Source organism: Cucurbita moschata, unplaced genomic scaffold, assembly GCF_002738365.1.
Source record: "Cucurbita moschata cultivar Rifu unplaced genomic scaffold, Cmos_1.0 Cmo_Scf00005, whole genome shotgun sequence".
Taxonomy (NCBI): Eukaryota; Viridiplantae; Streptophyta; class Magnoliopsida; order Cucurbitales; family Cucurbitaceae; genus Cucurbita; species Cucurbita moschata.
In genome coordinates, this window is record NW_019268521.1 from 1598069 (window position 1) to 1614724 (window position 16656).

Here is a 16656-nt window from a genome sequence, read left to right on the forward strand (position 1 = left end):
ACCAAAGCCATGAGAGCTTATGCTCAAAGTGGACAATATCATACCATTGTGGAAAGTCGTGTTCATCTAACATGATATCAGAGTCATGCCTTAAACTTAGTCGTGCTAATAGATTGATAAATCTCAAATGTCGAACAAAGTACTCCAAAAGAAAAAAGAGTCGAGCCTCCTCGAAAGCAGTAAAAAATTACTAAGACTTCAAATGAGCTTAAGGGGAGGCGTTGGATGATGAAAATCCTACGTCAGCTGATTTAGGGAATGATCATTGGTTTATAATAAGTTTGAAATGTGAAATACCTATTATACACTTTTAAAATTTTAAGGATCAAATCGACAGACCAAACGTTTAAGGATCTATTACACACTTTTGATACAGATCTCAAACATCGTGTTTGAAAGTTTAAGGACCTATTAGATACATCGTGTTTGAAAGTTTAAGGATCAAATAGATACATATCTCAAACGTTTGAAAGTTTAAGGATCTATTATACATTTTTTAAAATTTAAGGATCAAATAGACATAGATCTCAAACGTTCGAAAGTTTAAGGATCTATTAGACACTTTTAAAAATCTAAAGATCAAATAGATACATATCTCGAACGTTGAAACTAAACTTATAATTAAAAAACATGTACCGTCAATAATCTTATAATCTAAATATTTTATATTATCAAACAACCATATAATAAAAATTAAATATTCCTAAACATATAAAATTTATATAACTTAAGAGATATCTAAAAAATTGCAATTAAGAAACAACAAATCTTGACATGAAAAATCTTGAAACAAAGATGTTTTCAAATTCACTAAAATCCCCTTTTGCATATTTGGGGTCTCCCAAAAAGAAGCTTATGCTTGAAGTACTTGGGAGCATATCGAGGGGCGGAGCGAGAGGGGTCCTGACTTTCGTGTCTGGAGCTTCTCTTTGATCATCTTAGCTTCAGCTTCTGGGGGCGAAACTAAGAGAAAGTGGGTCAGCACCGGCAGCACAGACAGCACAGACAGCGCAGACACCATGTCTCTGGGTTACGCAGAGAAGCTTTCGTTCATAGAAGACGTTGGAAAAGTGGGAATGACAGAACATTTTGACCCACCTCACGTTTTAGAAGAAAAGGTTGATTATCTCCTTTTTCATTGTTCTTTGTGCTATTTCGTTTGTCGGGTTTGCGATCTTCTGCAATTTCGGTGTCGATCAATGTTATTTGTGTCTGGTTTTTGAACACAAACATGTTTTTTTTTATGGTGCATTTTCGAAGCAGGGGTGTCTTGAAGTTTTTAATTGTACGATAGCTTGTTATTCACGAGATCTTGAAGCTATGATATGCCATTTTGTGTTTGATTTCGAGTTGCTTTGTGGGTAATTGAACTGATGTTTGTAAATCCGTATGAAGGGAAATGCAGATTCTTCTCTAGGCAAGAACATCTATGTTTGGCTTAGTTAAAGCATGCAATGGAGTGCATATATGAATTCATTTGAAATAGAATAAGTTTCGATAGCTATCTACTTGATTGAATGATCTTGTTGTTTTATGATGAACACTGTTAACTTTAAAGTGATCTGTGTGTTGGGGGGATGAGCAAACTTGGAGGGCAGTTCCCTTTTAATTTGTGAAATGGTGTCTCTCACATTGGTTAGATCCTTAAGAACAGGAATGTTTTACTTGCTCCAAATGTTTATGGAGGTTTCCTCTGGAAGAGACGGTGGTTTAAAATCAGCCCGATCGAAGTGGTATTGCTCTTGCAGCTGGATTTTGGGTCGACGTAATCTTGCCACTTCAAGAGGCCCTTGGAGGTCGTTTTTTCTACATTCAAGTTTAAATGGTGCCTCCCTATGAGATGTTAGAGGCTATTTTCGAGCTGCTAGGTGATGTGGTGCTTCATGGTAACGCTAGAATTCTTTGGGTTAACGTGGTGGATCTGGTGATAGCTCTTCTTTGGAGAGTTCGGTCTGAAAGAAATGAGGCTTTTCGAAGGGGAAGAAACAATAGATAGTAAATGGGTCGATTTGAAAATAATTGAATCGTTCTGTAGCTGGTGCTGTCTTCCTATACTACTTGTAATCACTCTTTTATCTAGATTTATGCCAACTGGGAAGCTTTATAACCTTGAGGGGAAGCCCGAAAGAGAAATCTCAAATAGGATAATATTTGCTAGTGGTGGGCTTGAGCTATTACAAATGGTATCAGAGCCAGACACCGGGTAGTGTGCCAGCGAGGACGCTGAGCTCCCAAGGGGGGGTGGATTGTGAGGTTTCACAACGAAGTATTACTTATAAGGGTATGAAAACCTCTTCGTAGTAGACGCGTTTTAAAACATCGAGGGGAAGCCTAAAAAGGAAAGCTCAAAGAGGACAATATTTGCTAACGGTCGGTTTCAGTTGTTACAATCGTAAAAAACAACAAAAGAAGCTTCTTTGTCTTCAAATGTCCTTTGATTCCTTCCAAATTCAAAAGCCCATAAAAGCACCCAGTTAAGCACATGAAGATGGTTCACCTTCCAAATTTGATCGACGGAATTATGATTAACTTGTTTTTGTGGTTGCTAATCGGTGAAAGCTCAATATCTCTTTTTGTACCTATACAGTCTTACACCAAGATATAGCCCTGTAAACAATATTGTCGAAAAGTTTTGTGTAGGACTGTCTTTTCTGCAAATATTCTCTAATTTCGTTCTTTCCACAGATTCCAAAAGAAACCCATGATGAGGTTTTTCCATAACCGGGCTTTTTCATTCTTGAAAGAGCGTTACATTAAGGCCATATCCAAAAATTTCTTCACCTCCCTAGGAGATGTGGGACACCTTCCGAATATATTGAGAATCGTTATCCAGATATTCTAAGCGTATGTAGAACAAGAATGGATGGGGGTTATGAGAGAGCGAGTAGAGAGTACAACTATATGCTTTCACCTATTTGACGTTTTCTCGTAAATCATTGTCCTAGGATTTCTTATTATCGACTGTTTTTTAAGTTCATTATATGGTTTAAATATTAGATTTTTGGTATTTTAACATCGATTTGTTTGTGGCAGATTGAGCGACTAACTATGATGATACAAAAGGTATAAATCTATTTTATTTAACTTATTTGTAGATTCTTGTTAAGCAATCTCTTGAGAAACTTTGTTTGTAATTGTAGAGCAAGCATCTAGTGGTGTTTACAGGTGCAGGAATATCGACCTCTTGTGGCATACCTGATTTTCGAGGTCCTAAAGGAATATGGACTCTTCAGGCGAGTTATATCTCCTACGCTATGTCTAATAAGATACGTTTGAGGCTCGAGCAACCTTTTTTTATCTGGATTTATTAAATTATGAAAATCAAGTTGATATTTTCTAATGTCCATTGGTACTACATCTATCAAATGCATGAAGTGTTTTCGTCGAAAATTTCTTTTCTTGCCTTCATTATTTTGGCTTATAAACAAATGAATTCGTAACGCGATAAATTTTCCAGCGTGAAGGTAAAGCCTTACCAGAAGCATCACTACCGTTTCATCGTGCAGTGCCGAGCATGACTCATATGGCTTTGGTTGAATTAGAGAAGGCTGGTATATTGAAGTTCATCATTAGTCAGGTAGTGCATATTTTTTTTTTCCTCTCATTTATGGGTGCTATGTTAACATATTAAGACCTCTTTTTTATGTATATATTTTCTATAAAAGGACTAGCTGAGGACGGTCGTACTCAAGTCGGTATTTTCTATAAAAGGACTCTCTAGAAAGGGTGCGATTTCCGCCTCATTAGTTGAGTGATAAATATTTATAAGTTCTTTCAAAGAAATGGAGGAATATCAAAGTCAAGTTTTTTTAAGCTCGACAACAAATGGGGGTGAGATGATTTGAACTTGTGACTACTTGGTCGATAGAATATGCCTTAACGAGTTGAGGTATGTTCAGTTTGGCATAAGTGTGTATAAGACCATCCCTGGAGGTAGGGGTGCAGAGACAGACAGGAGGTTTGTCTAGAAGCAGCCACCCTTGAAAGAAGCCAATTTCTTGGAAAGTTCTTTCAATCCAGGGAAGGTTGATTGACAAAAGAGATTAGGGCCGCCTGCCTGGTGGGGGCGGCTCCTAAGGTATTGTCTCTTATAAAAAACCTAGGTGTTGGCTGAAAAGATGAGAGGTTTCCAAGTACGATTTCTAGGTATCGAGGAGCATTGTGGTTGTAAGATAAACTTTAGATGAGGTTCTTATTGCAATCGAAGTCACTAAGGATAATAAAGAAAGGAATAAGGAGGCGGTCATTTGAAAAAGAAAGGTCAACCCGTGTATTTCTTTTGATTCTTTGAAAAAGCAAGGGGGTTATGTGTTCGAACACAAGACCTTTTGGACTGATTGGTGAGTAAAGTTGGTATCAGAGCATGAGGTCTTGTGTTCGAACCCCTATAATATCTAATTCTTCCCGATATTGACTTCCATTTGTTGTGCCTTAGAAGGAGTGTCAAAGTATAGATATAATTAAATTTACCGTAGCTCTAAGAACCATAGACATGGGATCGGAGTCAGGACACTAAGATTTAAGGTCATTTCTTCAATTGAGAGTAACCCTTAGAAGTAAGGTCAAGTTGCTTTCTTTGTGCGGCAACCGCAAGTTAAGGTACTATGGATTTGTTATAGCACCACCCTTTCTTAATATACATTGTTCGGGAAAGCTAGTCTTGGGATCATAAAGATACGTGGTTGACTTGACTCTCTTATAGGTCGGATGATATTGTGAACAATAAGCAGAGGATCTCCCCACATTGTACTTTTAAGGGATGGTATAAAATAGCGGAAGGCTTCATCATGCACTTCTGGGACCCGAGACCCTTCTTAAGAATTAGGACACAAACACGTTTTTTTTAAAATATATAAAACGTATGTGTCTAACTAAACTCCAAATTTTAGCTTTTCCTGAAAAGAATAAGCCTCGAATAGAAATTTCCGGTGATGCACTTCCTGAATATGGCATCTATCCTGGGCTCGATATCTGTTGATGGTGCATATTTTGGAGCATATCCACACATGAGAGCCAAGCCTGCATTATATGGTCTCAGACTCTTTTTTGAAACCATCAGAGAAAAATGATAGGCAACTCGGGAAAAAACTACGCTCCACATTGTCCAGAATGTCATTCAGCTTTTCCCATACAGCGTCGAAGCGGAATGATGCAACCAATCTCATTGCTTTTGCCAAACCAAGTAGTGCAGAATGTTGATCATCAGAGACATGAAGTTCATATTGATTGCTGAAAGCATTTCTAAGAGATATAACCCAATTTGTGTCCTGAATCACATCCAAAGATTCTGCAAGAAAATTTCTAGGGAGCTAACAAAAAGCTTCAGGATCACTTAGGCGAAGACGTTAGAGAAATAGCCGCAGACAACTTTGTAAAACCTCCAAGACGAAGACCTTGCTATCAATCCACAAGAAAAGCAACCCTCCGGATCGAACAAGTGGTACCGCGAAGCCCAAAAGATGACTTTGGAACTTGTTTCTTGAAAGCACAGCACCATGTCAGGGCACTGGAGAAGAGGGGGAAAAAACCCTTCAGATTAATGCTATTAGAACAGACTCGTAGACCTCTAATACTCCAAGATTATCGGGATACAAGATGGACAAAGAGCCTACTGTGAGACCTTTTGACCGATCACCTCGGATTGGAAAGGAGGAATTTCACAAAAGAGGAGGCCACTGACTTCAATTAAAGAAGAGAATTGTGCCAAAGAAGGAGGGAGATGTATGGTGCTGTCAATTTCACTGAAACAAAGAGACAAGATCGTCTACAAAGAAGTCTTCGGTAACAATATCATCCAAAAAACGAACCATTAGGCTGCTGGTCAAGCTCCTCACTACTTAAAATGACCTCGGACTCGTCATCAAAATCAATAGAACTAGGGACAATCGAGGGGATGCACTGTCTTTCGATGAATTAAATAGAACTAGGGACAATGACTTGATACGAAAGCCTAGGATACGTTCTTGTGTTTTATGGATTTGGAAGTACGGAATCATTTGTTCTTTGGCCGTTATATGCTTTGGCTTAGATTACATTAGATTTTTACAAACGACTCGAAAAGTAATCTCCTTCATATTTTGGTTGGTCCTCCTTTGCCTTCAAGATTTCTTCTATTGTGGACTAATCGAGTCGAAGTTATCATTTCAAAGATTCGGTAGAAATTTTTGAATGACATCTTTATTATATAACTTTACATGCATTCTTTACATTTAAGAATTCTTTTTCTCGCTTGCTTACCGAGATATTTCATTATAGAATATTGATGGCCTCCATCTTCGATCTGGCATACCAAGAGAGAAACTTGCTGAATTACATGGGAACTCGTTCATGGAAACGTGCCCTTCATGTGGAGCTGAGTAAGTTTCTATTTTACGTGTTTTTGTTTATTTCAACTTCTGATGTTCTTGTTATATGGGCTCGTTTCACTCTTTCCCGTGTATATGTTTTCTCACTCGAATAACGATCATGCTATCCTTTGAGCATTGTCGCTTCTTTTCATCAATCAATGAAAAGTTCGGATCTTGTTAAAAAAAAAGTGCTATTTAGTTGAAAAGAAATAGGCAAACGTTTAAGGGTATTTTTATGCATTTCAACATATTCATAATTGAACCGTGGAAATTTGTTTTGATTTTTGATATTTACAATTGAAAAAACGAAGGGAAGCACGACTCTAAGCATCTGCGAAAATACTGCAATTTTTATCACAAAAAAACAAGAAATAGTTACGAAATAAATTAAAAATTTTTAAAACAAGAAACAAACTTTTCATCAGCTAATGGAAAGGAACAGAAAAATATTCGAGCATACAAACCCCCATCGGAGTGAAAATGAAACTATCAAAACGAAAAACCGTAGGAGGAGAAGTTAAAGCGGCCAAATTCAAACCAAATTTTAAATGGGAGCTTTGACAACATTAATTCGGACCAACTAAACCCGAGGCTGCGAAGAAGGCCCTATGAGGTAGTTGAGTGAAGTGGTCTTTAGAATCGGAGTAAAAACCATAAGTCGAAGAAGCCGAAAAGAAAATGGCCAATGATCCATTGAAGAACCAACATTTCTTGGATTTGGAGCTTCCACATAGAAAACAAGAAAGAACAAAGGAGAGAGTGTAAGATCCCACATTGGTTGGGGAGGAGAACGAAACACCCTTTAAGAGTGTGGAAACCTCTCCCTAGCAGACATGTTTTAAAAACTTTGAGTGAAAGCCCAAAGAGGACAATATCTGCTAGCGGTGGGCCTGGACTGTTACAAATGGTATCAGAGCCAGACGTTGGGCGATGTGCCAACGAGGAGGCTGTTCCCTAAAGGGGTAGACACGAGGCGGTGTGCCAGTAAGGATGTTGGGTCCTGAAGGGGGTAGATTTGGTGGTGTCTCACATCGATTGGAGAAAGGAACGAGTGCCAACGAGGACGTTGGGTTCTGAAGGAGGGTGGATTGTAAGATCTCCCACATTGGTTGGGGAGGAGAACGAAACACCCTTTATAAGAGTCTAGCAGATGAGTTTTAAAAACCTTGAGGGAAAGCCCAAAGAGGACAATATCTGCTAGCGGTGGGCCTGGGCCGTTCCGAAATGAATGGTTAATGATTTCTTCTAAAAGAAAATAATTCCTTTCTTTTGCTGTTGGTTGACCGATTATTCTTTAGTGCTCCGTTTTTTAAAAAATAGATAATATTTTTCTTTATAAATGTGGAATACTGTCCTGTTAACTAAACAATGCTGTTTTTTTGTTGCTTCCATATTTTTGAGTGAGCGGTTTTATCCCCTTACCCGTTGGTTATCTGACTCTAAAATATTCGTAAGGTATTTGAGGGATTTTGAAGTAGAAACTATCGGATTGAAAGATACTTCTCGGAGATGTTCGGATGCCAATTGTGGAGCTAAACTAAGGGATACAGTTCTCGACTGGGAGGTACTTTTCTTATTGGCTGTCTTGCATTTTTTAGATATAAAATCCGAGTCTAGGTAGTTACTATTTTTAGCGTACTCACCGTTCTTTCGTATTTTATGTATTTTCGAGGCTTGTTTCAGTTAGTTGATAGATTTAGTATTCTCAATCTTCGGAATTCTTATCTCTTTGGCGGTCGTGTTATCTATATTCTGTTATTTCTTTCCTGAAAATACTACATTCCATCATCGGGTTTGAACTCTCGTGTAAAGTTTAAAACGCTACGAGGCTTCTAGAATCAGTTAAATAGAGCACTTAAAAGATTACTCCTATTCTGCTTGTTTTTACCATTAAAAAGTGTTAAGAAGTAAAGATAAACTACATTCTTCATTGGAACCTTTTCCAACTTTTTGGGAGTTTGGATTGAGAGATCTTTTGAAGAGGAGGAGGCATGGAAAGTAGCCAAACTGCTTGGTAACTTAAAGTCTCTGAATCCTTATGGTGTGTCGAAAGAATTCTTGTAACGACCCAAGCCCACCGCTAGCAGATATTGTCTTCTTTGGGCTTCCCCTCAAGGCTTTAAAACGTGTCTGCTAGGGAGAGGTTTGCACATCCTTATAAGGAATGCTTCGTTCTCGTCCCCAACCGATATAGGATCTCGCAATCCACCCCCTCCAGAGCCTAGCGTCCTCTGCTGGCACTCGTTCCTTCTCCAATCGATGTGTGGTCCCTTAATCCACCCCCCTTTGGAGCCCAGTGCCCTTGCTGGCACACCGCCTCGTGTCCACCCCCTTCGGGGCTTAGCCTCCTCGCTGGCACATCGCCTGGTGTCTGGCTCTGATACCATTTGTAATGGCCCACGTCCACCGTTAACAAATATTGTCCTTTTTGGGCTTTCCCTTTCGAGCTTCCCCCAAGGCTTTAAAATGCATCTGTTAGGGAGAGGTTTCCACACCCTTATAAAGAATGCTTCGTTCTCCTCCTCAACCGATGTGGGATCTCACAATCCACCTCCCTTCAGAGTCCAGCGTCCTCGCTGGCACTCGTTTCCTTCTTCAATCGATGTGTGACCCCCCTTCGAGGCCCAGTGTCCTTGCTGGCACACCGCCTCGTGTCCACCCCTTTCGGGGCTTAGCCTCCTGCTGACACATCGCCCGGTGTCTAGCTCTAATACCATTTGTAACGCTCCAAGCCCACCGCTAACAAATATTGTCCTTTTTGGGCTTTCTCTTTCGAGATTCTCCTCAAGGCTTTAAAACGCGTCGGCTAGGGAGAGGTTTCCACACCCTTCTCCTCCCAACCGGTGTGGGATCTCACAATATTTGTAATGGCCCAAGCCCACCGCTAGCGGATATTGTCTTCTTTGGGCTTCCCCTCAAGGTTTTAAAACTCGTCTACTAGGGAGAAGTTTCCACACCCTTATAAAGAATGCTTCGTTCTCCTCCCCAACCGATGTGGGATCTCACAATTCTTGAAAAGAACATATAACATTTTGATACCAAATGTAATTAGTTATTCCACGAGTTTTCCGAAACTGATTTGTTGCAGTCATGCGAACAAGACTTATATCCGTCTTATTCCAAAGATCACTAGAGCTTCTGAGATAAATAACTTAAAACCTATCAGCTTGGCCACTTCCTTCTGCAAGATTATAGAAAAGATTTTAGTCGACTGTCATAACGAAGTACTATCTCTTATAGAGCTAACCATGATTATCTGTTTATGACATCTGAGCCCTGTATAAATGCAGGATGCATTGCCTCCGAAGGAGATGAATCCAGCTGAGAGACACTGCAAGATGGCTGATATTGTATTGTGTCTAGGGACAAGGTAAGTAGAGCGTCTCTTGCTATGCGATGACATTTTTTAACTTGTGAATGTGGTCGTTTCGAGTTTTAAACAAAAAAAATCTGGTTTTAACTACTTTGTTAGCTGAAATAAGCACGTTTTTATGTCCTTTTCATGTGATGAAACTAAACTGTTGTGCTCGTATAGTTCTATCATTCGGTTGTCTGTAAAGCATCTTTCGTGCATACGATGAAAATTTATATTTGTGGGATCTTTTTGGATGGTCATAGGTATGATTACTATGTGCAGTTTGCAGATCACTCCAGCATGCAACCTTCCTCTGAAAGCACTTCGTGGCGGGGGGAAAATTGTAATCGTTAATCTTCAGGTATTCGATCTCTTATTTCAAGCGAATATACGGCTTGCCCTCTATTTTTGTTTTGCACAAACTACCCCTGAAGTATGGGATTTGTTACAATTACGAACTTTTACTTGTCCAAACAGCGTAGTTCATGGGTGATCGATGAAATTTAGAGTTCACGAGTGTAATATAAACCCCATATTTTAAAGATGGTTTGTGCGATTTCCCTTATTATTATTATTATCTCTATCTTGGTAGATAGAAAGTCAATAAATGATAAGCTTTAAGACAGATTTGTGTCTAAGCCCACCGTTAGTAGATATTATCCTCTTTGGCTTTCCTTTTCGAGCTTCCCCTCAAGGTTTTAAAATGCGTCTGCTAGGGAGAAGTTTCCACACTTTTATAAAGAATGTTCTGTTCCCCTCCCCAATCGATGTGAAATCTCACAATCCACCCTCTTCATGGCCCAGCGTCCTCGCTGGCACTCATTCCCTTCTCCAATCGATGTGGGACCTCCCAATCCACCCCTCTTCGGGACCCAACGTCCTTGCTGGCACACCACCTCGTGTTCAGTCCCCTTCAAGGCTCAGCCTCCTCATTGGCACATCGCCCGGTGTCTGGCTCTGATGTCATTTGTAACAGTCCAAACCCTCCACAAGCAGATATTGTCTTTTTTGTGCTTTCCCTTTCGGGCTTCCTCTTAAGGTTTTAAAATGCGTTGGCTAAGGAGAGGTTTCCACACCTTTATATAGAATGTTTCGTTCTTTTCCCTAACCGAGGTGGGGTCTCATAGATTTGAGGCATACCTCCTTTAGTTGTTCGATGAGAGAACACGTGTACTACCAAAAAGAAAAAACAAGATCACTTGGGTGGTTTTTGAACTTCATAACCTTTGGCTCTTTCTTGGGGTAAATTTTATGCCCCTTTCGTTACTTACAGTTAAAATTCTTTGTAACTTCCTTGTTTTGGTGCTTGACCTTCTTCCTTGTCCTATCTATATTATATTGTCGTGTATATCTTACAGGCTAACCTGCGACAAACAATAACGTACGGACATTGTCTTGTAATTAGGCATAAACTGAAGTATTATGATCATAATGAAATTGTTGTTTGCCTTTTCCGACAGAAAACACCAAAGGACAAGAAAGCAAGTTTGGTTATCCATGGTCGTGTCGATAAGGTATTGTTTTTTCCAAGCCCAATGAAGAAATAAACTAGCAAATATCAAGCAAAATAAAGTTGTATTCATGCCATTTATCTCATTTGAATTTGACCATCATACTTTAAACACTATGTCATAAATTTATTTTATTTAATATCTTTCTTGTTCGATCGAACTGTCATAGGTCATTTCGGGCGTAATGGAGATCCTAAAGATGCAAATTCCCCCGTTTGTTCGAATTGATCTTTTCCAGATTATACTTTCTCAAGCCTTGAGTCTTGGTAATTCCTCTTAAATTTGTTCTTATTGTATTGCATTGCTTTGCATGTCTGTAACGACCTAGACCCACATTGGTTGGGGAGGAGAACAAAACACCCTTTATAAGGGTGTGGAAACCTTCCCCTAGCAAACGCGTTTTAAAGCCTTGAGGGGAAGCCCAAAAGGGAAAGCCCAAAGAGGACAATATCTGCTAACAGTGGGCTTGGGTCGTTACAATGTCAGCATTAGTAGGCTTGACAAGGGAATGCTGTTGGTCTACTGGATCTCTGCTTTAAGTTACTTGATGACTGTTTATATTTATAGAGTAAGCATCCGCATATGATATTTCTGCTAAGGAGAGGTTTCTACACTCTTATAAAGAATGCTTTGTTCCCTTCTCCAACCGACGTGGGATCTCACAATCCACCCCCCTTCGGGGCCCAGCGAGCACTGACACTTGTTCCCTTTCTCCAATTGATGTGGGACCCCCCAATCCACCCCCTCTTCGGGGGCCAGCATCCTTACTGGCACACCGCCTCATGTTTACCTCCCCTTTGGAGTTCAGCGTCCTCATTGGCGCATCGCCCGGTGTTTGGTATCCCAAGCCCACCGCTAGCGAATATTGTCCTTTTTGAGCTTTCCCTCAAGGTTATTAAAACGCATTTGTTAGGGAGAGGTCTCCATACCCTTCTAAAAAATGTTTTGTTCCCCACCCCAACTGACAAGGGATCTCACAAGGGATCTCACAAATATACTTATTGGTTTCCTAAAAGAAGAAGAATAAGAATTGAGATTTGCTAGTGTCACACAACACTTTTGAGCTACTGGGTTTAAGGTTTCGTAGATGTCTGAGAATAAGATCGTTGTGTTTGGTTGTGCATGTCTCTTCCCTTAGAATTGAGATTTGCTAGTGTCACACAACACTTTTGAGCTACTGGGTTTAAGGTTTCGTAGATGTCTGAGAATAAGATCGTTATGTTTGGTTGTGCATGAGAATGTCATCAAAATTTTACGGAAACAAGTTATGTTTGTATTATTTTATGACTTGAAATGTCAATTCTCTTGTGCTACAGATAAGAACTATGTTGCTTGATTCATTTGATTGGCTATTCTGCGAGGACAACATGCTTCCCTTTTGATTCATTCATTCACTTTTGAAATATATTCTTGGAAGCAGTGATACCCATGGGTTAGAATGCCTTATAATATATACTTTATAATCACAAATTCAACCCTTTTTTTTCTCTTTTGCAGACAAGAAATTTGTTAACTGGACACTTCGAATATTAAGTGTGCATGGACAGAAAGCTACATTGCCATTCATCAAATCTGTTGAGGTGATTTATCTGAAATCATTGTGCTTGTTTCCCTTCATATGGGCACTTGAACTCCAATCGTGATAGTTGAGTACTCGTGTTCTAGAAATTTGGTCACGGTTATAGTTGTCACCCACTTCTTTTTATACGCTGACCTAGAAGGGAAAGCCTAAAGAGGACAATATCTGCTAGCGGTGGGCTCGAGTAGTTACAAATGGTATCAGAGCCTGACATCAGGCAGTGTGCCAGCGAGGACGCTGGGCCCCCAAAGGGGGTGGATTATGAGATCCCACACTGGTTGGAGAGGGGAACGAAGCATTCCTTATAAGGGTGTGGAAACCTCTCCCTAGCATACACGTTTTAAAACCTTGAGGGGAAACCCATAAGGGAAAAGCCTAAAGAGGACAATATTTGCTAGCAGTGGGCTCGAGTAGTTACAAATGGTATCAGAGCCAGACACCGGACGGTGTGCCAACGAGGACGTTGGGCTCCCAAGGGGGGTGGATTGTGAGATCCCATATTGGTTGGAGAGGGGAACGAAGCATTCCTTATAAGGGTGTGGAAACCTCTCCCTAGCATACGCGTTTTAAAACCTTGAAGGGAAGCCCAGAAGAGAAAGCCCAAAAAGAACAATATCTACTGGCGTTGGGTTTAGTTGTTACACAAGGGCTTACATGTTTGTAGATACGAACAAGATCTTTAAGGTCTTGGGTTCAACCATTTAGCTTGAAAACTAAATAACTCGACATGTTTGAAAGTTGGTCTTGGTGTGGGCGAAGGCCCTCGAAAGGCTTTACGGGTTAAGTCATGAGCATAATGCGAGTAGATTCTAACAAACTGTCCTATCCACTCGTCTCTTTATTGATCATTTTGGGATAATCGTAACCGACTTAGTATCACTTGTCCGCATTCTCCCAGGTTTCGTTCTTGGATAATCAAGATTTCAAATCAGCCACTTTAGAGAGCCAACCCTTTCTCCTTAAAAGGTACTTCTACGTTCTTCGTTCTTCGTTCTTCGTTCTTCAAGGTATAACTTTTTCATGAAATCATTTAGAACATTATTACTTTCGGGTATGTTGAATGCTTATATAATCTCACGGGAAAACGACACGACTCATTTGGCACGTCAAATGGCACTCTGTTTTCGATGATGTTTTAACTCATCTTTTTACATTTGGCATTTATCAGAAGAACAGTAAAGGAAAAATCATTTGAATTGGTTTTGAGGCTCAACTGCAGCGAAGGGTGTGGTAGCTCGCATGTTGAAGTTAATATCCCTGTTGATTTTAAGGTAAGAAATAAAAAACCTTATTCTATCAATCATTAACAACTGTGTTCTTTATGTTCTTTAACTTTTATTGAGAAAAAGTTTAAGAATAAGAGGTGCGAGATGTCGCATTTGTTGGGGAAGGGAACGGTATAAGGGTGTGGAAACCTCTCCCTAGTAGATGCATTTTAAAATCGTGAGGCTAACGGCGATACGTAATGAGTCAAAGCGGATAATATATGCTAGCGGTGGCTTTGGGCTGTTGCAAATGGTATTAGAGCTAGACACTAGATAGTGTGCTAGAGAGGACGCTGGAGCCTTTAGGAGAGTGGATTGTAAGATTCCACATTGGTTAGAGAGGGGAATGAAGCATTCCTTATAAGGGTGTGGAAACCTCTCTCTAGTAGACGCGTTTTAAAACCGTGAGGTAGACGGCGATACATAATGGGCTACAATGGACAATATTTGCTAGCGGTGGGCTTGGGCTATTACAAATGGTATCAGAGCCAGACACCGGGTGTTATGCCAGCGAGGACATTGGACCCCAAGGGGGGTGGATTGTGAGATCCTACATCAGTTGGAGAGGGGAACGAAACATTCCTTATAAGGGTATGAAAACCTCTCCCTAGTAGATGCGTTTTAAAATCGTGAGGCTAACGGCGATACATAACGAGCTAAAGCGGACAATATTTGCTAGCGGTGGGCTTGGGCTGTTACAAATGGTATTAGAGCTAGACACGGGGTGTTGTGCCAGCGAGGACGTTGGACTCTAAGGGGGGTGGATTGTGAGATCCCACATCGGTTGGAGAGGGGAACGAAACATTCTTTGTAAGAGTGTGGAAACCTCTCCCTAGTAGACGCGTTTTAAAATCGTGAGGTTAACAGCGATACGTAATGAGCTAAAGCAGACAATATTTGGTAGCGGTTGGCTTGAGCTTTTACAAATGGTATCAGAGCCAGACATCGGGTGGTGTGCCAGTGAAAACGCTGGAACTCCAAGGGGGCGGATTGTGAGATCCCACATCGGTTGGAGAGAGGAACGGGTGTGGAAACCTCTCCCTAGTAAACACGTTTTAAAACCGTGAGGCTGACAGCGATATGTAACGGGCAAAAACGAACAAATATATGCTAGCAGTGGGTTTGGGTGGTTACAAATGGTATTAGAGCCGGACACCAGACGGTGTGCCAACGAGGATGCTAGAACTCCAAGGAGCTGGATTGTGAGATCCCACATCGGTTGGAGAGGGGAACGAAACATTCCTTATAAGGGTGTAGACACCTCTCCCTAGTAAATGCGTTTTAAAACCGTGATAAACGGCTCGAGTCTAATCTTCCCTCCAAAATAGCTTTCTATGGATATTACCCGTCAACTAGTAAACGATAATCCTTGATTAGTGGCATTAACTATGATTAAAGATCATGATGCAACATTCTTTACTTATTGCTGTGCAGGTCTCTGCAGATTCTTTGAATCTCGATAAGGAGGTCGTTTTTCGGAGACTAAGAGACGAGGCAGTTCAAGACTTCTTCTGTGGAAAAAATGCAGTTATCGAGCGAAAATCCATCCCGTTCCCGAAGAGCGAGGTCACGGTATATGCCACCGTAACCAACGTTATTAGGTACACCCAAGAATTGAAAACGTTAGCAATAGATTCACTTAGTAACGGCGATATGAAACGACAACTAGCAAGTGTAAATGGTTCTGCAATATCTAGGAAGCGGTCGAGACGACCAAAGCGAAAATCTAGATATTAGCATGAACGCTGTACATATTTCGTCGTTTGATGAATCGCTGAAAAAAAAAATGATATCACATCGGGATTGGGTGGATTTTGTTAGATATGACACTCGGGTCTCGGGACGTGACATAGTTAGAACCGTTATTGATAGGAATCAACTAACCGTTCTAAGTTGAAAAGACTTTGGAAGCCATATATGGTATATAGGTCATGTGTGAAGTATATTGGTGGCTGCTGGTAAATCATGTTCATAGCTTTGGGATTATTGGTACCCCGAGCTAGTACGTTTTGGGGCTCGGTTGGATACTCGATGATTTCGGATACTAATTCGTGCAGTTATTTGGATTCGTGTAGTTACTGGCAAATGCTTATCGTTACTTGATACTAGAAATTGATATGAAACTTTGAAACGTTGGTAGGCTCGTTGTTGAGATGATTCTTGTTCGGTTTCGTTTGAATGGCTTATGTAGTTTTGTTGTATGTATTGATTTTGTTCTCGAAAGAACACAATGTCTTTCCTCTTGTAGGACTTGGCTATAGAGATGCCCACGGGGCGGGGACGGGGAAACCTTCTCTGTCTCCATCCTTACTACTTATTTCATTCTTCATCCTTGCGAAATTTCTCATAATTTCCCGCACTATAGTTTAATATTCGATCACTAAACAATGTAACCTATTTTCTTTTTTATAGCTTACGAGTTTACTTTATATTACAACTAATGATTACAGAAATATCTGTAAGTCCTCGTTTTGGTGTACGGGGGCGAAGCAAACATCTTAATCTATAAAAGCTCAGGTCCATCGCTAGTAGATATTGTTCGTTTTAGCCTGTTATTTATCGTCGTTAACCTCATGGTTTTGGTTTTAAAATGCATCTG

General features: G+C 40.3%; 1 protein-coding gene across 2 annotated transcripts; it reads left to right on the forward strand.

Moving 5' to 3' along the window:
• The first annotated feature begins 812 nt into the window (after positions 1-812).
• LOC111443095 (NAD-dependent protein deacetylase SRT1) lies at positions 813-16222 on the forward strand. 2 transcript variants are annotated; one of them, XM_023080730.1, is made up of 14 exons: positions 813-1118; positions 3034-3063; positions 3141-3233; positions 3458-3577; positions 6256-6356; positions 7803-7911; positions 9638-9717; positions 9985-10063; positions 11163-11216; positions 11383-11479; positions 12711-12793; positions 13691-13758; positions 13961-14063; positions 15492-16222. In XM_023080730.1, the coding sequence occupies exons 1-14, from the start codon at positions 1020-1022 to the stop codon at positions 15792-15794; spliced, it is 1419 nt and encodes a 472-aa protein (XP_022936498.1). In that variant the 5' UTR covers positions 813-1019; the 3' UTR covers positions 15795-16222. The 2 variants fall into 2 exon arrangements, with proteins under 2 accessions (XP_022936498.1, XP_022936499.1); XM_023080731.1 differs by lacking the exon at positions 813-1118 and adding an exon at positions 1668-2038.
• The last annotated feature ends 434 nt before the right edge of the window (positions 16223-16656 follow it).